General features: G+C 67.2%; 1 protein-coding gene across 1 annotated transcript in view; it reads left to right on the top strand.

Annotated features, from left to right (window-relative positions):
• Positions 1-20494, top strand: part of URB1 (URB1 ribosome biogenesis homolog) — a 34179-nt gene that overhangs the window by 8224 nt on the left and 5461 nt on the right. Inside the window, exons 8-31 of the mRNA XM_084873527.1 lie at positions 601-725; positions 2237-2432; positions 3553-3690; positions 4189-4362; positions 4894-5023; positions 5569-5685; positions 6055-6167; positions 7334-7453; positions 8053-8169; positions 8752-8887; positions 9401-9571; positions 10398-10579; positions 11590-11814; positions 12306-12491; positions 12760-13615; positions 13728-13929; positions 14661-14856; positions 15610-15668; positions 16719-16912; positions 17628-17738; positions 18539-18602; positions 18829-19000; positions 19539-19641; positions 19937-20097. Coding sequence (XP_084729653.1) covers positions 601-725; positions 2237-2432; positions 3553-3690; positions 4189-4362; positions 4894-5023; positions 5569-5685; positions 6055-6167; positions 7334-7453; positions 8053-8169; positions 8752-8887; positions 9401-9571; positions 10398-10579; positions 11590-11814; positions 12306-12491; positions 12760-13615; positions 13728-13929; positions 14661-14856; positions 15610-15668; positions 16719-16912; positions 17628-17738; positions 18539-18602; positions 18829-19000; positions 19539-19641; positions 19937-20097 — 4248 coding nt within the window. The remainder of the gene's footprint in view (positions 1-600; positions 726-2236; positions 2433-3552; positions 3691-4188; positions 4363-4893; positions 5024-5568; positions 5686-6054; positions 6168-7333; positions 7454-8052; positions 8170-8751; positions 8888-9400; positions 9572-10397; positions 10580-11589; positions 11815-12305; positions 12492-12759; positions 13616-13727; positions 13930-14660; positions 14857-15609; positions 15669-16718; positions 16913-17627; positions 17739-18538; positions 18603-18828; positions 19001-19538; positions 19642-19936; positions 20098-20494) is intronic.

Genomic DNA, 20494 nt, shown 5'->3' with positions numbered 1-20494 from the left:
GTGCCCGGCTCTGCCTCCTCTCGCCTGCCTCTTCATTCCCTTCCATTGTTTTCAAAACTGCTTTTAGAGCTCCAAGCCCAGTTGCTGTAACTCGGACCCAGTACCGGGGCAGCGCTGCCCTCGCCGGCATGAGCCTTTGTTTGACGCCATCACTCACTGGACCGAGGCCAGTGTCCTGGGTTCTTGCCCGAATTCCCTGGGGGTGCTTGTGAGCATGGACTTCCCTAGTAGCGAAGGCTGGGACCTCCTGGTGACTTAATAACGACCCTGAGAGCCCGGTTCCTGCCTTTGCCTCCCACCCCAGGGCCGCTGGGGGGAGGGGTCCTGTGTGCCTTCACGGGCCTCAGCGCCACCCAGACACTCCCGAGGGGGGAACTCTGTTGAAAGGAGCGAGAGAAATCCAGTCGTCCTGAATTTTTTGTGAAACACAGGTTTAGACGTGCCCCCTGGGAGTGCTTTTCGTGTTGATGGGTGTTTGTTTTCCGTTCATTTTTTAACGGGGCTGAGTGTTTACTTGGACGTGTTTTCTGAGCTGCCCTGGGCCTGGCCTGGCCTTCCCCCTGTGATGTCCCTCGGCCTCTCCTGCATTCTCCCTCCCAGGCCTCCGCCGAGGACGCGGGCCGGGCCCTGGTGCGGGAGCGCGTGCACCGCTTCCTGACGGACCTCTGCTGCTCGCTCCGGCACGGCATCAACTTCCACGACGCGTCCCTGGGCACCGCCGGCCGGTGAGTGTCCCCTGACCGGAGTGTCCTCAGCCTCCACTGGGACTGCGAGCGCTGGGGGGGGTGCGGTCAGCCGGTGAGTGTCCCCTGAGCGGAATGTCCTCGGCCTCCACTGGGACTGCGAGCGCTGGGGGGGGTGCGGTCAGCCGGTGAGTGTCCCCTGACCGGAGTGTCCTCAGCCTCCACCGGGGACTGCGAGCGCTGGGGGGGGTGCGGTCGGTGAGTGTCCCCTGAGCGGAGTGTCCTCGGCCTCCACCGGGGACTGCGCTGGGGGGGGGGGGGGTGCGGTCGTGCTGGGAGGACCGGAAGGGAACCCCTGCCTGGCCCGTCTCCCCGGGAGCGTGAGAGCTAAAGTGAGTATTGCACCAGCCCTAGATTCCTGGGGTGTCCATGCATGCCCCATCCCCCCTCAGGAAGGCCTTCCCAGGCCCCTCCTGAAGGCGCTCCGCCCCTGTCCTTCCCCAGCTCTGCTCCGGGCTGGGACGGCTCGCCCCGCCCCGGGTGTTGGGTGACTTCTTGTCTTACCTGGTAGGTGAGGTGAGAACGGCCTGCTCTGCATAGCCGGCGCGTAGCGGTGCTGGTGACAGCGAGGGCCGTGGCGTGGCAGAGCCGGCGCGTAGCGGTGACAGTGAGGGCTGTGGCGTGGGCGGTGACAGTGACAGCGAGGGCCCTGGCGTGGCAGAGCCGGCGCGTAGCGGTGACAGTGACAGCGAGAGCCCTGGCGTGGCAGAGCCGGCGTGTAGCGGTGACAGTGACAGTGAGGGCTGTGGCATGGGTGATGCCAGTGGCGGCGAGGGCCCTGGCATGGGCAGGCCGGTAGGCTTGCGCTCTGGGGTCCAAGGGCCGTGCTTTGGGTCTGGAGGGCCACACAGTCCGTGGGACCCACCGCCCAGCTGTCCCCTTGCGAGAGGACGTGAGCAGCAGGACGTGAGCAGGCGCTGACCTTGTCTCGTCCGTGGATCTCCTTTCTGTTCTCTGGCTGTGGGCGGGGTGTTCTTAGTCGGAGGATTTCATTCCTTCATGTGACAGCACAGCACAAACCGCTTTCCTTATGGAATTAGCATGTTAAAGGTTTTAAGCTTTTAAAAGGATGGCTTTCTGATCAAAATTATGTATTTTTACTTAATTTTTGAAAAATGTTTACTGCAGCCCTAACCAGTTTGGCTCAGTGGATAGAGCATCGGCCTGCGGACTGAAGGGTCCCAGGTTCGATTCCGGTCAAGAGCATGTACCTTGGTTACGGGCACATCCCCAGTAGGGGGTGTGCAGGAGGCAGTTGATCGATGTTTCTCTCTTAGATGTTTCTCTCTCTCTCCCTCCCTCTCTGTAAAAAAATCAATAACATACATTTTAAAAAACGTTTGCTGCATGTAAAGCTGCCCTGTAGCATCTTAGGCGTGGCGGGTTCTTGAGGGGACAGCAGACAGGAGGCCCTGAGGCCAGCACGGGCTGCAGGGAGGCGGGTCTCGGACGAGGCTGTGGCCCTCCCGCTGACCCCTCCTCCTCCTCTGCAGAGGAGGGAACCTGACCCTCCTGCACTTCCTGTTGGGCCTGAAGACGGCCCCGGACGATGAACTGGTGGCCGAGCTGGTGGTGAGCATCCTCCGAGTGTGCCCGGACCTGCTGCACAAGTACTTCAAGGAGGCCACCTTCTCCTTCCTGCCCCGGACCAAGGCCACGTGGGCCAACAACATCCGGCTGCTGCGCAAGGTGAGGCTGAGGATGGGATCGGCGGCGGGAGAGGGGGCCGTGACCCCGCGTGTGGGACGCCGTAGGTCACGCGGCTGCGGCCCTTCTCCGCGGCTCCTGTTCCCCGAGCTGGACCGTGGCTCAGCCTGGGAGTCCCTGGAGCCGGTTTCCTCCTTTCACCCCGTGCTCAGGCAGCGAGAGCCCGTGAGCTGCAGCGGAGTGGCCGGGATGAGGGAAACTCCTGCTGTAGGTAGTGTTTACATTGGTTTCAGGTGCTTAGAATAACCGGAAATTGGCTGCGGACTGTCAGTTGTTTTGGGTGGATACATAATAACTTCCCTCTGATCAAAGATGTTAAATAACACCCCTCGTCTACCAGGCAGTCCTTCTCCACAACCCCCTTCCTCCTCTCCTTCACGGCAGCCTGCCTGCCGCAGTGCGGGGAGGGTTTGCTGCTGCCGCAGTGCAGGGAGGGTCATCCTTTCATTCTCCTCTTCTCCACTGTCCCGAGTCCCTGTGCACTGGTCTCTGGGCGGGGCAGGTGCATGGCCTGTGCGGGCCTAGGTGAGAGGCCTCACCTCCAGCTGGTTACGAAGGAATTTATGTAACCTCGCCAGAGTCTCTTTTTATCTGTAAACCTTTATTTATTTATTTTCATTTATTTTTTTATTGATTTCAGAGAGGAAGGGAGAGGGAGAGATAGAAACATTGATGAGAGAGAATCATGGATAAGCTGCCTCCTGCACACCCCCACTGGGTTTCGAGCCCACAACCCAGAGATGTTCCCTGACCGGGAATCGAACCATGACCTCCTGATTCACAGGTCAGTGCCTAACCACCAAGGCCCGCCAGTTGGGTTCTGAAGACATTTTTATTTTCCTGTAAAAGATCCCTGCCCTGTGGGGTGTCAGGACGCACGGGAAGGTCACAGCACTGCCAGGTGCCCGAGCGCGGCCCCTGCGGAGTGACCGTTACTGCCGGCCTGGCTCGTACCCTGCTGACGCCGGCTGGTGCCTGCTTCTCCCGCGTGGGCTGGGGCTGCCCCTCCGAGCCTGGGCCTGGGTCACGCTCACTGCCGCTGGCCCGGCTGCCAGCCTCAGGAGTGAAGCTCACCTCCGCCCTCGTCTCTCTCCCGGCACAGATCTACGAGGCCCAGCCCGACGTGTCCCGGGCGTTTCAGACCCGGGAGTTCATCCCCTTGCCCCGGCTGCTGGCCATGGTGATGGTGACCACCGTGCCCCCGGTGTGCAACAAGACCATGTTCACCCAGGCTCTGAACGTGAGTGCTTGCCTCGCTTCTCGTTCTAGAATGTTCTCCTCATCCGCTGGCCCTGCAGGATGCACTGGACTCTGACTTGGTGCAGCCTGGCTGGGGGGTCTGTGCCTGGTACAGCCCGGCTGGGAGGTCCGTGCCCGGTGCAGCCCGGCTGGGGGGGTCTGTGCCCAGTGCAGCCTGGCTGGGGGGTCTGTGCCTGGTACAGCCCGGCTGGGGGGTCCGTGCCCGGTGCAGCCCGGCTGGGGGGGTCTGTGCCCGGTGCAGCCCGGCTGGGGGGGTCTGTGCCCAGTGCAGCCTGGCTGGGGGGTCCGTGCCCGGTGCAGCCCGGCTGGGAGGTCCGTGCCCGGTGCAGCCTGGCTGGGGGGGTCTGTGCTGGTACAGCCCGGCTGGGGGGGTCTGTGCCCGGTGCAGCCTGGCTGTGGGGGTCTGTGCTGGTACAGCCCGGCTGGGAGGTCCGTGCGGAGTGCAGCCTAAGGACTTTGTGGGTTGACCCCCTCCCAGTTGGATAGCACATCGGTGAGGCACACGGCGCTGGCCCTGCTCCTGTTCATCCTGAAGCGGGCGCTGAAGACCGTCGACTTCTGCCTGAGCAGCGAGGCCTGGCAGGGCCCCGGCGTGTACTCGGCCGCGATGATGGAGGACTTTGTGCGGCTCTTCCGCGAGGCCCTGAGCAAGGTGGGCTGGGTGTGGCGCGGCGGGCACACCCGCTTTCTGTGGGTGCAGGTCAGCGTCCGTCTGTGCGGCCATCTTGGGAGCTCAGGGGTGCGCAGCGAGGGGTCCGTGGCCCTCGGGCCTGAGTTCCTCCGGGACCTGGAGTGCCCGCCCTCCCCCAGGCTGCACGCACACAGGGTGGGGCTGCATGCACATGGCGCGGGGCCTCTGGAAGCCTCTCTCGCTCCCTCCTCCCCGTGGGTCAGGAAGGCCGTGGCCTGAGACTGGCCGCTGCCCGAGCCAAGGTCGCCCTGGGCAGGTCCCCGAGGTCAGGGACATGTCTGTTCCCAGGGCCTCGCTCGGGGGACTGAGCCTTACGGGGTGCGGGACCGGCACTTGTCTCCCCGAGTCCTGGTGTGTGGCTCGGGGCATCGTGCCTCAGGGGCGGGACAGCCAAGGTTGGGGTGCGATTGCTCCCACCCTGTTTTGTGCATCTCGTCAGGGGGCTCAGTTCGTGCGTCTCTCTCATGGACCCCTCTCTCCATCCCCTTCTAGGTCTTCCCCGACCTGAACACCGTCGTGTGGGTGTGGCAGTCCCTGAGGAAGCAGGACAGCAGAGAGGGGGACGAGCAGGGACGGAAGCGGGACAGCGGGGTTCCGGCCGCCGGCGAAGCTGCCCCGGGCGGTGAGGGCTCGCAGGGTCGCTGCCTCAAACGGCCAACACGGATGGCGGGAGGGCTCGTGTCCTCTCAGCGTCACGCGTGGACTCTGACGTGTGGCACGGGGGCCCCTGGCGGGGCTGTCGGGGGGTGGGAGCCTCGTGCTGTGGGGCGGGAGGTGGCTGCGTGGACCCAGGGGTAAGATGCTGTGACTCGGCCCTGTTAGCCGGGCGGTGGGCTCTGTGTCTCATGTCCGCCTTCTGTGAACCCGTGGCGGCCCCACTGCTGTGTCCTCTCCTCCCCACAAACCCCTATGCACACGGCACCGCAGCTCAGACAGCGCTCTGACCTGTCCAAGTAACAGCAGGGAAATGGGGGTAAACCCGGCTGTTCGAGCAGCTTGACCTTTACCACGGGGTCAGTCGTGTCTGTGGGTCTGTCCGCCACGGGCTCAGTGCTCAGTGCTCAGTGCTGTTCACCAATGAGGGCGGCGGTGGTCACCGGGCCCGTGCTGACTGGTCACTGGCGCAGGACACAGACGTGTCTCCCAACGAGGCTGTCTTCTGCTCAGATGACGCGGAGACCATCCTGCTGAAGGCCGTGCTGCTGCAGGTCATCTGCCTCTACCAGCGGGTGGTCCCGCACGTGGTCACGCAGTACAACTTCGACTTCAGCAAGCTCCTGAGGGGTGCGTCTCCCCCACTTTCCCCCCACCCCCATGCCTGCCAGTCTCACACCCCTTCCCTGCCCCCCACCCCCATGCCTGCCAGTCTCACACCCCTCCCCCCACCTCCCCACCCATGCCTGCGAGTCTCCCACCCCTCCCCCCACCCCCACCCCTGTGCCTGCCAGTCTTACACCCTGCCCCCCACTTCCCAAGCGTGCCTGCCAGTCTCACACCCCTCCCCCCAACCCCTATACCTGCCAGTCTCACACCCCGTCCCCTGTCCGCACTGTGTCTGCCTCTCCATCTGGACACGGCGCCTTCGTCTGGTCTCTGGACTGGGACAGCAACCGCCGGGTGCAGTCCCCGCGTGACGGGACTTCTCCCCGCCAGGTGTCATCTCGGAGCAGGCCCTGCAGGAGGAGGTGCCCCCCGTGCTGCAGCACCACCTCCTGCAGGTGGCCCTGGAGCTGCCCGCCTGCAAGTTCTCCTGGTTGAAGGGTCAGGTAGGAGCGGGCGCCCCTCTGCCCTCGCACGCCTGTGGGCTCGCTGGGCATTCCAGCCGGTCAGTACCCGGCAGGCGGGGCCGAGGGCCGAGGACGACAGGCAGGTCCCGTCCGAGGGGGACGTGGAGCCCGGAGGCCTGCACTCTCCTTGGTAATGAGGCACTTACCCGAGAGCCCCGCCTGCTGGGCACTGAGTTTCTGCACTTTTCACCAGACTGTTTGGCTGTCCTGTGTGTTTAAAACCTTTGGGCAATAGCCCTGGCCGACTTAGCTCAGGGGATGGAGCGTCAGCCTGCGGACTGAAGGCGGGGGGAGCGCGGCGTTCTCGGTGACCAGTGTGTCTGCTGGGCTCCCTGAGGGACGGACGCCGTGCGGAGTCTGAGGGGCTCCCGGTGCGGCAGGTCCTGTGTGTGAAACATGGGCCTTACAGATTCTGTCGGGAAGGGAGACCAGGCAGCGTCGTCTGCGTGTTTCTCAGTAGCTCAGGTGGCTTCTGTTTTTTTAAAATATATTTATCGATTTCAGAGAGGAAGGGGAAGAGAGAGGGAGAGAAACATCAATGATGAGAGAGGATCACCACTTAGCTGCCTCCTGCATGCCCCCTACTGGGAATTGAGCCCACAATCCGGGCGTGTGCCCCTGGCCGGAATTGAACCCGGGACCCTTCAATAAGACTTGAAACTTAAGATCTCGTGGGACCCGTAGTGTGGCAGTGGGTCTTTACTTGTGGTATTTCCAGAAAGGGGTGGGACGCTGTGGCCCTGGGGGCATTATATTTCTCCCCCTATTACCCCCCAAGTCCTCTCTCTGAGTGTCCCCTGCATCCTGGTTGGGGTGTCCTGCTGGAGGACTTCCTGTGTGCCAGGCTCCACACGTGCTCTGTCATTGCTCGCTGGCCGCTCCACACATGTGCTCTGTCACTGCGCGGTGGCCGCTCCACACGTGCTCTGTCACTGCTTGCTGGCTGTTCCATTTATGTGCTCTATCACTGCTCGCTGGCCCCTCCACACATGTGCTCTGTCACAGCTTGCTGGCCGCTCCACATGTGTGCTCTGTCACGGCTCGCTGACCACAGCTTAGCGATGAGGCTCTGGGCACAGGCTCGGACGTGAATGGCAGGTCCAGTCCGGAGGTTGGGGAGCTGCTGACTCTGCTGTCCCCTCCAGGAGGGCCCGGATGCGGAGCTCATCGGCGGCGAGCGGTCCGTGTTCTACCTGCTGATGAAGATGTTTGTGGCCAGCGCCCACGCCCAGCTCAAGGCGTCCACCAAGCGCCTCATCGTGAAGGTGAGCACCCCGCCCGCTCTCGGCTCCGGCGCTGAGCACAGTCCCACAGCAGGTGCCCGTCTGACTGCCGGATCGAGGGCCTCAGTCCCATCATTAAGCCTGAAGGTCCTGTGGCCGTCCCAGGCGGCGTCTTACACAGACGTGTTGTGTCCGAGAGGCGGCGTGCTGTGGCGGGGGGTGAGCTCGTGTCGGCTCCTCGGTTTGGGTCCGACGGCCATGTCACTGGCTCGCCCCAGGTTCACATCAAACCGTCCCCGTGGACATGGGGGCGCTCCTTCCCACCGGAGTCCCGCCAGAGAGGCTCGGGCATCGGGCAGGCTGGCAGTGCCAGCTGCGAGGGCCCCTGGAGCGCGTGTGCCTGGGTTGTGCGGGCGGGGCGAGTCCGGGCCGCGGAGAGCCGGGCGTTTCCTGTGTGTTGGGGGAGCTGAGGGAAGGCGAGCGGGACAGTCCTCCCTGCCAAGCACACCTGCTCTCCTGTCCCCGCCGTGGGGGCAGAGCACAGCATGTGGTGAGACTGTAGGGGAGTCCCAGCCCCTTGGCCTCCCTGGGGCCAGCCCCACAGAGCCAGGTCCGCTGACCTGCCGGCCGTCTGCTCGCAGATCCTGCGGGACACGGGCGTGTTCGAGCACACGTGGCGGGAGCTGGAGCTGTGGCTGGAGCACCTGCACGACCCCGCGGAGCACCGGCGGGAGGCCGTCCTCCAGTTCCTGGAACGAGTGAGCGCTGCCCGTGCACAGAGCGTGCCTGGGGATCCCACGAGGGTCGGAGCCAGGCCCCAGGCCCACAGGCCGCCTGGCTCTCCTGCTTCCTGCCGACGCTCGCTCGGTCTGTGAGACAGGAGGAGACTCGGTGCTGCTTACTGTCCTTCACGGACCTGCTTTTCACAGACCGGGGGTAACTGACGTAAAGCAGCGACAGACAAGGAAAGGAGGTCTTTAAAACCCCACAGAACGCTCTAAAACCTGGGGAAAAGCTCGCTCTCTCTAGAGTAGGGGTGTCGAACTCAATCAGAGAAGGGGCCAAAATCTAAAATCCAGCCTAAATTGCGGGCCGAATGGTTTACTGAACAGTCATAAACTGACAATGTCATAAACTGACAGCGTGCAGTGATGACAGCACGGTGTGGGCCACATTGCAAGGCCTGGCGGGCTGGATTTGGCCCGCGGGCCTTGTGTTTGACACATGTGCTCTAGAGGCTGTGAGCGCTGTCACCCTCCCTATTCTACCGGGGTGTTTGAGACACTTTCCCCGTTTCCTTTGCGACCTTCCGCCTGCTCTCCTCTCGGCCTCATGCCCAGGTGTTGCTGACGTTGGTGGCAAACCCCTATGTGTACACGGACAAGGCCTCCGACTTCGTCCAGGAAGCCAGCACGCTGCATGCCGCGGCCAAGCAGGACGCCGACGACGCCAGCATCCCCATCTCCCACATCGACGGTCAGTAGCTCCCTGCCCTGGCCCGTTAGACACAGAACCGGAACCAAACCTGGTGGAAGCCCAGCCCACGTGGACACGCCATCGCCCTGTCTGCTCACGTGGCGGAGGAGTGTGCGGCGTGCTGGCTGTGCTGGTGGCTGTGCATGCTCACACAGGGCTGGTCTGAGTGCACAGACACTACGTCCCAACCTCACGGCAGCCCGGCGGGCTCCGTCCTCAGGGTTCATAGCCGCTGTCAGCCTCGCACCGGCACTCCGTCGGGATGGGTACCAGGCGCCGCCCGCGGTGCTCTGTGCTGCCTGGTGGGCTGTGCCTCAGTGTGAGGGGAAGCCTCCTGGCCCTCACTGTCCCCCGAGGGGGCTCCCGCCTGCCGTCCCGGAGCCGGCGGGTCCTCCTCTGCTTAGGATCAGACTGTGTTAAGCCTTCCCCCCTGGAAGCGGAGTGCTTACTCTCCTTTCGCTCTCATTCTTTCCCCTCTCCCCGCCGGCTCTCACCCTGTGCAATCCCCCCCAGACGTGCTGGACATGGTGGACGTGCTGGTGGAGGGCAGCGAGGGCCTGGACGAGGAAATCGGGTGCTCGCTGAGTGAAGACATGGCCCTGCTCACCTTCCCGTTCAGCCCCTTGGCCCCGGCCGCCCTGGAAGCCAGGAACAAGCTGCTGCTCAGGGCGGAGCGAGAAGCAGGTGCTGCGTGGGCAGACAGGGCATCGCGCCGGCCGTTCCTGTGGGTGGGGGTGGGGCTCCGGGGCCTGGGAGAGATCGCTGAAAACCCTCCGAAGCTGAGGGGCCTGGAGGGCGGGGCTCGGCGGGCGGGGCAGGGGCCGCTGGGGAAGGGCCGCGGGAGGATGAGTCTGACATCCCTGTGTGCACGCCTGCGCAGACCCTGCTGTAACACCATCTTTTCACTGCTTTTTATTTTTTAATGTATTTTTATTGGTTTTTGAGAGGGAGAGGGAGAGAGAGATAGGAACATCAAATAATGAGAGAGAAGCATTGATTGGCTGCCTCCTGGGGCACACAACCCTGGCATGTGCCCTTGACCAGAATCGAACCTGGGACCCTTTAGTCCGAAGGGCTGACGTTCTATCCACTGAGCTAATCTTGACACTGAACCCAGGTTCTCGATATTTGCTGGGTGTTTAGGCAACTTAGACTCAATCAGTGCTCCCCGATCACAGTAATTGGTGAGATCACTCAGACGTTGCCGCAGTAACAAACACTCCCCAGCAAGTCACTGGCTTAGCGAGTCCACGTCTCTTTCTTGACCTGGTGATGGGCCTGGCCCGGCCAGGCAAGTCTAGGGGCCGTCTCCCAGAAGGCAAGGGCACTGACCCCCAGGAGGTGGTGCCACGCCTCTCCCATGCCTGGGGGTGCCCCTCTGGCCTCAGGACCCCAGCGTGGTCATGTGACCCTGGTGGAGCTAGCATGGATTTCCCTGAACACGGAGTGGGTGTGTGGCTGGGCCACCGGAGGCCGGTCCCTGAGCCCTGCCACCCCCTCCTTCCCGCAGGGGACAGTGTGGCGGCGTACCTGACGGCCGTGCTCACGGACCTCCTGCACAGCCAGCGGGACCCGCTGGCGCTGTGCCTGCTGCTCCAGGCCTACGACACGCTGGCGCAGGGCTGCCTGCCGCCGGGCTCCTTCAGCAGCTACTACCGCCTCTGGATCCCGGAGCCCGCCCGGGAGGCCGCGGTGAGTGGGCGCCGCCCCCCAGCTCTCCCGCAGGACCAGCCTTCCCGCCAAACGGAGCGCTCTTCCCGCGCCCAGCTGTGTCGCTTCGCAGGGCGACCTTTCCTAACCTCGCTTCCCTGCTCGGAGGGCGCTGAAGGGACAGACGCGGGCTGGTGGAGCCACGTGCCCCTCTGGCTGCTGGGTAACTAGGCAGCTGCTGGTCGGCTTTGGGGGCTGCCTTTCCCCCTGAGCAAGCTGCACTCTCGCTGTGCCGTCCTCCAGGTCCTCCATGCCCTGAGCACCCAGGGCTTCCTGAGCTCAGTTGTCAGACTCCACTCATCCCCTCCCCCCAGCCCCAGCACTCTTCACCAGCGGCCTGTGCCCACGCAGCAGGCCCGGCTGGGCCTGGATGGAGGTGTGGCCGATTCGGGCATCTGCCCTGCGGAGGGCACAGGGCTTCTCCCCTTTAAGGGCCTTGGAACCCCTGCAGCTGCACCCTGAGGAGGGGGTGGCCCGTTTCCCTGCGCTGAGGCATGGTTTCCCTATGGGGCGTGGCCTCCCTGCTGGGGCGTGGCCTCCCTGTCTGTGGGAGTGGCCTCCCTGGGGGATGGGCCGAGAATTACAGGCCAGGTGGGTAGAGGAGGCAGCTGGGAGTGAGAGACTGAGTGGCTCCAGAGCTGTGCTTTGCATCTGCTTTCTCTCCTGACGAGCAGCTTCTCTAACCGAGGCTCCTGGGGGCGGGCAGGGCGGCTGTGGAGGGCTCGCCCTGGAGGAGCCCGTGCCCTGCCTACGGGTGACTTCCTGTCCCAGGGGTCCTCACGGTGGCTGCGGGGCGCAGGCTCCTCGGGTGGCCTCTGTCCTCGGGGTGAGGCACCTGCCGGCTCAGGCCCAGCGATGGTGCGCTGTGAGGAAGGCTGTGCCTGACGCCAGGAGCACACGCACCTGGCACGCCGCGTGGTCACGTGTTTGCCAGTGGGCGTCGCCTGGTGGGGCTGTGCCCCTTCCTCAGGGTGATGCCTGTCCTTCCTCAGCCTCCGCAGACGCCGCCCAGCCCTGCCCCCGAGGACCCCGCGGCCCGCTCCTTCGGCGCCCTGCTGCAGGCGGCCTTCCGGAGCGAGGGCCAGGCCACGCTGCTGGACGAGGCGGTGCAGGCGCGGCTGCGAGATGCCATCCCAGGTGTGCCCATGCACCGCGTCCTGCTGTCCGTGAAGCACGTGCTGCTGTGCCTGCGGACCACCGCGGAGCGCTTCCACCAGGTGAGCCTTCCCCGCGCGGGCCACGCCACCCGGCAGCACAGCCTCCCCCCGGGACAGGCACCAGGGGGAGGAACCGTGTTCTCCAGGCCTCATCGCCAGCCCAGCGAGCCCCTCTGCCCACCGGCCACGTGCTGCTGGGCCTGGCCGCTGGGCAGCTGCCGGCGGGACGGGCCCTTCCCCCTGCGGTGGCTCCGAGGCACGGCCAGGCCAGTCCCTCCTTTGTGCGTGGCCACGCGGTGGCTCAGCAGTGAGCCTTTGTCCGATGTGGCTCACGGAGCGTGGGGGCGGGTGGAGCTGGGCCCGCCCTCGTTTGGCCAGAACAGCCGTGTGCGCTGGGTCCGGGTGCAGGAGGCCACATCCTCCTGGGAGACGCCGAGGTTCCTTCCAGCCTGGCCTCGGGCTGTTCCTGGTGGTCGCACCCGGTCAGGGAGGGACGGCACCGCCTGGGGACTGCCTGCCCTCCCAGCTGAGGTGCCTGGCTCTCCCCACAGCTGGGCAGGGCCGCAGGCCCCCCCCTCCTGCAGCTGCTCCTGGACCTGCTCCGGCGCCTGGTGCTGCACTGCGCGCAGCTGGACGCCCAGAACCGGGAGAAGAGCGAGGCTGCGCGGGCCGAGGCCGAGGCCGACCTCTTCCTGGACGCGGAGGCCGCGGCCTCGCTGGAGCTGGCCGGCGACACGGTGCGTGGCCTGCATGGCCGTCCTCACCCAGGGACGGGCGGTTTGCTGCAGAGAATTCAGGCTGAATCCTGGGACCTGCAGGCTGAGGTGCTGCCCAGGGCCCGGTCCAGCCCTCAAGGTCGTGCTGGGATGGCGTGGCAGTGGGGTCCGGCGTGGCCCGGGCCCGGGGGTGGGGTGCTGAGCTCCCTGGGGGGGGCGGGCTTCCATCCTGTTCAGCTCGGCGGAGGCTCCACTGGCCCGGCCCCTGAGCGTGCCGTCTGTCTTCCAGACGCTGGAGGAGGTGCTGGCGGCCGCGCTCCGCCACCCCACGCTGGAGGGCTGGTTCCTGGCCCTGGAGCGGCAGGCCCTGCCCCCGCACACGCTCAGCCCCGTGCTCGCCAAGCTCCTGGGGGCCCACCTCACTGCGGGGGTCCTGCCGCTGCTGACGGCGTGCGCCCCGATCCTCCAGGGCCGCGGGCAGCTGGGCCTGCTGGCCGGGTACTCGGAGGCCGTCGCCCAGAGCGTGCTCAGGGAGCTGCGGGCCCGGAGGGCGGGCACGGCCACCGCGCCGGCCAAGGCCCTCCCGCAGATCGAGGCCCTGCGGGCGCTGCACACCTACATGGAGGGCGCTCAGCTCCGCGAGGTCACGCTGGCCCTGCTGAGCCTGCCCGAGGCCCAACTGCTGGCGCCCCGGCCCGCGCCGGCGGCCGGGAGGGAGCGGCGCCTGAGTGCGCTCGGCAAGGCCCTGGTCCAGCTGCTGACCGCCGGCCCCCAGGACCAGCTGCCGAGCGGCCAGCTGCTCTGGGCCGCGGAGTACGTACGGGGCCTGGGGGCGCTGCTGCCCGCGCTGGCCGTGGACGAGCTGGACGCCGTGCTCCTGGGCTGCCTGCAGCGGGAGCCCGAGCTGGCCGCCGCGGTGGGGGCTGGCCTGCTGGACTGCTGCCTGGCGCGGCGCACGCCGGCCGCCCTGGGCATCGCGGAGCTGCTGGTGCGGCGCAGCTGGCCCCACCTGCTGCGCTTCGAGCTGTGGTGCCGGCGGCCGGGCGCGGGGCCCCGCCTGCAGGAGGGCCTGGAGGACGTCCTGCCCCTGGTGCACGGCTACCTCCAGCGCCGGGCCCAGGGCCGCCCCACGCGCCCCGCAGCAGGTACGGAGGGCGGCGGGAAGCCGGGCGGCGGATCACTCGTTAGCTCTGGGCTCCGTGGGCTGAGGGGTCAGCTCCCTTCCCCAGCGTCTGACCATCTCCTGTGTCCGCCCAGTGCCCTCCGCTGTCGCCCCCATCCTGAGGAAGGCCCTGTGGCGGCGGCTGCAGACCCGGCTCCTCGGTGCTGACGGGCCCCCGGAGGCTGGGCTGCATGCGGAGGTCCTGGCCCAGCTGGTCCCGTTCGCCAGAGCCAAGGACCTGGCCGTCCTCAAGGACCGTTTGCCCAGCTCGCTTCAGACTCCCGACGGCCACCGGAGGTGCGGAGGCTGGGGGGCTGGTGGGTGCTCTGTGGGGCACGCACGAGTGGTGAGACTACGGTGCTGGTGCGCCATCCGGGGGAAGCCCTGTCCTGATGGACCTTCCGGCCATCCTGCCGGCGGGGCCTGACCCCTCCGCACCGGGCTCTGACCCCCCCACACCGGGCTCTGACCCCCCCGCACCGGGCTCTGACCCCTCCGCACCGGGCTCTGACCCCCCCGCACCGGGCTCTGACCCCTCCGCACCGGGCTCTGATCCCCCCGCACCGGGCTCTGACCCCTCCGCACCGGGCTCTGACCCCCCCGCACCGGGCTCTGACCCCCCCGCACCGGGCTCTGACCCCTCCGCACCGGGCTCTCCGCCGGGACGGCAATTACAATGTGTTATTACAACGGGGGGGGGGGGGCAGCCAGAGGGTGGACACCACGGGTGCTGCTGAATGTCCCGCGATGCCTAGGACAGCCCCTCCTCCCCGCCGCCCCCCCAGAGAAAGAATGACCTGCTGGAGGCTCGGGTGCCGGAGGTCGCACAGCCTGCCTCGGACGAGGCGGGGCGGGCGCCCTTCTTCGGTGGCTCTGTCCGCTGCACAAGCGCCGGCCGTCCTCCACGTCAGGGGGCGGGAGGCGGCGGCTGTGGTCCTGTGCCTGGGTAGCACCGTCCTCACGTCGGTTGTACCTAAAGCTGGAGGTGTAGGTGCCGCCTCTGACCCTGAGACCTTGCCTTCTCTCAGCTGGATCGTGGCCGACGCTGTCTCGGCCGCCCTGGAGGGGGAGGAGGGGGCGGCGGCAGAGCTGGGCGTCTGGAGAGAGAGCCTGCTGGCGGCCTGTGTGAAGTGGCTGGTGGCGGCCTTCGGCGGCGGGGAGCCAGGCAGAGGCGGGGCCCGGGGGCAGGAGGCGCAGGTGCTGCTGAGGTTCAGCCAGCTGCTGGTAGGTGCCCGCCTTCCCGAGCTCCGGGCGGGTTCCAGGGACAGGAGGGTTGGCCAGGGGTCACCGCACACACTGCGCCGGGCATCGGCGTGGCTGGGAGGGGAGGGCCCGTCTGGGAGGCCCATGGCAGGGGGCAGCCCCTGGCGTGAGGAGCCCTCAGGGCGGGTAGACTTGAGCAGGGACTTGGTGCATCTCCTGAGATGTCTGGCTGTTCTCTGCGTGGTCTGTCAGAAGGGGGTTCTGTTGACCTTGGAGTGTTAAACCAGCCAGGTTCCCTCCATGTGGTGGCTGGGACCCACCCTGGCCCTGCCGGGGGAGGCCTGGTCCTCCAGGGCAGGTGCTGTCACGTGTGTAAACACCGGGAGGCGGGCCGTGTGGAGTGAGCCGGTGCTGGCTGGACTGGCAGACAGAGATGGCAGACATGGGGACAGCAGACAGGGACGGCAGACACTGGGACGGCAGACAGAGGGGCAGCATACACGGGGACGAAGACACGGGGACACCACACATGGGGACACAGACATGGGGACAGCACACACGGGGGCGGCGCACACGGGGACGGCACACACGGGGACGGCAGCCCCGCCCTGAGCTCCCTTTGCTGCGGGTGAGCTGGGAGCCAGTGCAGGTGGAAACCCCGAGCGAGAGGCGCGTGTCGGCTGGCCGTTTAGGGGATGGCCTGCCCTCAGGAGCAGCTGGAGTGTCAGCCCAGGCTGGTCCCCACGCTGCCCGTCTGTCTGTCTGTGCCCGCAGGGCTCGGTGGGTGACGTGGGCCCCGGAGACTGGCAGCAGTTTGTGAAGACGGGACTCAAGTAAGTGGGCGGCGGTTTTCTTCTGTCCTCCTGCCGTGTTTTCGTTGGTTTTGGAGAGAAGGGAGGGGCGGGGAGAGAGAAACACCAGTGGCTGCGTTCCTGGCGGGCAGTGGCCCTTCAGCGCTTGCGACAACGCTCCGCCCGCTGAGCCGCCCGGCGGGTGGCGGGTGGCGGGTGGCTTGGTGGGGGTCTGTGGTGCTGGGGGCTGCCGGTCCGGCTCGGGGGCCCTGTGTGGAGCCCGGTCGCAGCCGGCCCGTGCAGTGGTCTGTGCGATGGCGAGGGCGGCCTCCCGTGGGGGCTGAGAGGCAGGAGGTGCGGGACCCGCAGGCACCCACAGCAGCGCGGCCGGTCTGTGCTCTCCTCTCCCCGCCCGGCCCAGGGCGGTGTCCACAAGGCTGAGCCTGGCGTGGCCACGCGTGTGCTCAGACTTGGCATGTCACTGTGTCCCTAAACAACCGTGCCCGTGTGTGTGCCCTTCCTGTAACTCCATGTCCCGCGTCAGTGTGGACGCAGGCTCTCACCCACGGCTCCTGCCGGGTCCTCCTGTCGGCTTCGCCAGTTACTGTTCCAGGAGAACACCCCCCCCTTCCCTCCCCCTCCCCACGAGGCTGCTGCTGCTCGGGGCCCACGCACCAGCTTTCCTCGGAGAGGGATGTGCCGGCGGCCGGCGTGGGCACCGCTCTGCCCGTGCCCAGGGCGGCTGGCTGAACGGGGTGGGGAGCTCACCCCTCCCCGCCCCACGTCCTCGCTGCCCGTGACAGACTGGCCCTGTGCTGGCTGCCGGGCGCCCGGAGTGTGCTCCCCTGGCTGCTCCCCGGCCAGACACGCCTTCCCACGGCCGGGGAGCGAGGGGCCGGGTCCCGGAGAGACCGCTCTGTCCGCTGGGGCTGCTGTGTTTCCGGATCGCCCACGGCGGTGTTCCCGGGGGCAGAGCGCCCTCCTGGAGCAGGAGGCCTCGGAGGGGGACGGTGAAGCGGAGGAGAGCTGAGATGGGCCGTTTCCTGTGAAGTGAGTCCCTGAGGAGGCTGCCCCCTCGGTGCTCGCTCCTAGGTTCCGGTATCAGGACCCCGCGTTCCTGAGGGCGCTGCACGCCGCCACGCAGCTCCTGTACCGGCCCGAGAGCCCCGCGCGCGAGAGGCTGGTCCCGCTCCCCGTGGTCCACACGATGCTGGCCCAGCACTCCCTGTTCCTGCCGACACTGCTGGCGTCCGGGGAGGAGGGGCCCCCCGACGCCCAGGTGAAAGGTGAGGAGTCCCCCGTCATCCCCCACAGGCAGATCCAGCTCCCCCGCTGCGGGGCTCTGCGGAGGGAGAGGGAGGGAGAGGGCGTTGTCTGTCTCCGGCAGCCCCCCCAGCCCAGAGCCGCTCCTGGTCTGGGGGCTGTGCCAGGGGCACCAGGTCAGACCTGGGACAGGGAGTCACCAGAGAGGAATCGTGCGGCTGCCTGAACCGTCGATGGAGGATGGGAGCCCGGTGAGGCCGGGGCCCGCGGGGACCCGGAGAGCCAGGCCCTGCGCCATCTGTCCGGGCGACGTGTTTACCTGAGCGCCCGTGCCCAGTGCAGGAGAGGCCTGAGGGCCTGCCCCCCAGCCACACCGCCGGCCCCCAAACCGTTAGGGGTCCCTGAGATCCCCGAGGTCGCACGCGCAGTGAAGAGCGCCTCCCCGCGGAGTGGGCCGTAGCCGCAGGCTGCGCCCTCTACTGGGCGGGGAGGAGCACAGGGCTGGTGACAGGTGTGGGGAGGGCGGGGGAGGGCGGAGGCTGAGATGGGCCTGTCAGAGCCAGGAGGGGGGGGGGGGTGGATGCACCCAAGCCCAGGGTCGCTCGGAGGTTTCACGCTCAGTTTCCCTGGGATGTGTCCTCTCATTCTGACCGCGTGTGCACGTGCGCACATACATACACTCACAGGCACACAGACACAGTCACGCTCACTCACTGCTGCTCACGCTGCTTCTCCCAGAGGCGCTGGTGGACCTGCTGTGGGGGCTGGTGCGGCTGTGCCCGTCCGTCTGTGAGAGCAGCCACTTCGCCGTGCTCCTCGGGGCCTACAGCGCCTCGCTCAGCGTCCTGGGTGAGGGGGCGGGGACCCTCCTGGGGGAGGGGGGGGGGACCCTCCTGGGGGGGGCCGTCCTGGGGGAGGGGCCGTCCTGGGGGAGGGGGCGGGGACCCTCCTGGGGGAGGGGGGGGACCCTCCTGGGGGGGGCCGTCCTGGGGGAGGGGATTGTCCTGGGGAAGGGGACCCTCCTGGGGGAGGGGATTGTCCTGGGGGAGGGGCCGTCCTGGGTGAGGGGACCCTCCTGGGTGAGGGGCCGTCCTGGGGGAGGGGCCGTCCTGGGTGAGGGGGCGGGGACCCTCCTGGGGGAGGGGGGGACCCTCCTGGGAGGGGGCCATCCTGGGGGAGGGGATTGTCCTGGGGGGGGACCCTCCTGGGGGAGGGGATTGTCCTGGGGGAGGGGATTGTCCTGGGGGAGGGGCCGTCCTGGGTGAAGGGGCTGTCCTGGGGGAGGGGGAGGGTACCCTCCTGGGGGGCGACCCTCCTGGGTGGGGGACCGTCCTGGGTGAGGGGGCCGTCCTGGGTGAGGGACCGTCCTGGGTGGGGGACCGTCCTCTGTGGGGGGGCCGTCCTGGGGAGGGGGACATCCTGGATGATGGGGCTGTCCTGGGGGAGGGGGAGGGTACCCTCCTGGGGGGCGACCCTCCTGGGTGAGGGACCGTCCTGGGTGAGGGGACCGTCCTCTGTGGGGGGGCCGTCCTGGGGGAGGGGGACCATCCTGGGAGGGGACCGTTCTGGGGGAGGGGGACCGAGGTGATGGGGCAGGGTGGGAGGGGGACTAGGACTTGCCTCCCTAACTTGACCTTCGCCTCCCTCAGACCAGAAGATCTTGCTCCTCCTCCGGGCATACGAACAGAACCAGCTCAGCCTGGTCAGCTTCAGGTGAGCGTGGGCCGAGGGGCGGGGCCCAGCAGCCCCATCTCCTCCGGTCCTGTCTGGCTCCCGGAGGGCTGGGGGTGGGTCCCGGCTCCCCGGCTCTTGAGGCCGCCTGCGGCTGAGCTGGGGGACCGGGTTCGGGCAGGGCGAGGGCTCAGAGCAGTGCCTGCGCATCGCGCGCTCCAGTGGGGTGTCCTCTGTCGTCATCGCCGACACCTCCCCCTCCCCCCAGGGTGCTGCTCTGGGGCCCGGCGGCCGTCGAGCACCACAAGACGAGCCGCAGCCTGGGCAAGTCCCTGTGGCAGCAGCCGAGCCCCGGGGACATCCTCCGCCTGCTGGACCGCGACCGGATGATGCAGACCATCCTGCACTTCCCCCAGAGCCGGCGGCTGCTGCCCCCCCAGGTGCGGAGGCCGGGCTGGCCACCAGGGGGCACACACGGGGGGGGGGCCTCCGAGGGCTCCACTGCACCCTCAGCTGTAGAGGCCTGAGGTACAGGCTGTTTCCTGTTAACTTCTTACTGCGTCACATGCACAGGTCCCTATACCCACCCGGGGGCCCCAATAAGCACACAGGCCCCCTATACCCACCCGGGGCCCTCTATGCTCCCCTAAACCCACACTGGACCCCTATATCCACCCAGGACCCCTTATACCACACAGTCCCCCTATACCCACCCGGGCCCTGCTCACACATGCTCCTCTATGCTCTCCTAAACCCACACAGGCCCCTCTCTACCCACCCGGGGCCCTGTGTACCCACCATAGTTACCAGCACCTACTTCATCATGTTGTCCTGGGTACAAGCACTGGTTTTCACAGAGTCATCTTTAATGCCCTGGATGTCCCAGGCAGCTTGGACTCCCGGTAGTGGGTGGGCATCCCCCGTTAGATGGGGGGGGGGGGGGGGCGCGCAGGATGCACACTGTGTCGGCTCTCACAGGACACACAGGACCCCATATTCCGAGACGGGAGCCCCGCGGACCTCGATGGTCTGTACGACCCCTGCTTCCTCCTGCACCTGTTCAGCGAGCTCACCCGGCCAGGTAACCGCGGCCGGGGTGTGGGTGCCCGCTGGGCCCAGGGACTGGTGTGTGTGTGGGTGTCCGAGGGGCCCAGGGACATGTGTGTGTGGCTGTCCGAGGGGCCCAGGGGCCGGTGTGTGTGTGGGTGTCCGAGGGGCCCAGGGCCGGGGTGGGGGTGTCCTGCTTTAGGTTTGTACGACTAATCAGTTCCTGGCACACGCGCTGATGTTGGTGAAGCACTAAGGAAGTTGAATCGCCAGTCGCCGCACCGAGGGATCTGTGCCTGCGGGTGTGTTACCGCCCTTTCTCTTCCCAGAACTGGTGGTGGACTGTCGCAAGTTTGTGGATTCCAACGCCCTGGGCCTGACCGCCGCGGCCCTCAGCAGCTACGACCCCCAGATGCGAGCCGCCGCCTACTCCGTGCTGGCGGCCTACTACGCGCACGTGGAGGGGGCCCGGTTCCGAGAGCAGCCCCAGGTGAGGCCAGGCCGCGCTCTGCCGTCTGCGGGCTGAGCGGCCGGAGACTGTCCCTCCCGCGAGGCAGGCGTGGCCCGGAGCCTGTGGTGGGAACGCCGTTCCGTTCCCTCTGGCTCTTTTCCGGCTTAAACACGGTGCTTCCGGCGGCCGCTGTCCGCCCGGTGCCCCGGAGAGGGCGGGAGCAGGCGGACCGTCCGGCCTGGAGCCCCGGCTCTGCCCTCGGCACGGGACCGGGGCGTGGGGAGCAGGCGCCCCGCGGGGCTGTGCGGGGCCGTGCGGGGCCGTGCGGGGCCGTGCGGGGCTGTGTGTGGGGCTGTGGGGGCTGTGCGGGGCCGTGCGGGGCCGTGCGGGGCTGTGCGGGGCTGTGTGTGGGGCTGTGCGGGCTGTGCGGGGCCGT

The sequence above is a fragment of the Pipistrellus hanaki genome (assembly GCF_964339955.1).
Source record: "Pipistrellus hanaki genome assembly, chromosome: 2".
In the NCBI taxonomy this organism is placed as follows: domain Eukaryota; kingdom Metazoa; phylum Chordata; class Mammalia; order Chiroptera; family Vespertilionidae; genus Pipistrellus; species Pipistrellus hanaki.
Note: the sequence above shows the minus strand (reverse complement) of the source record. Positions and strands in the feature narration are given on the sequence as shown.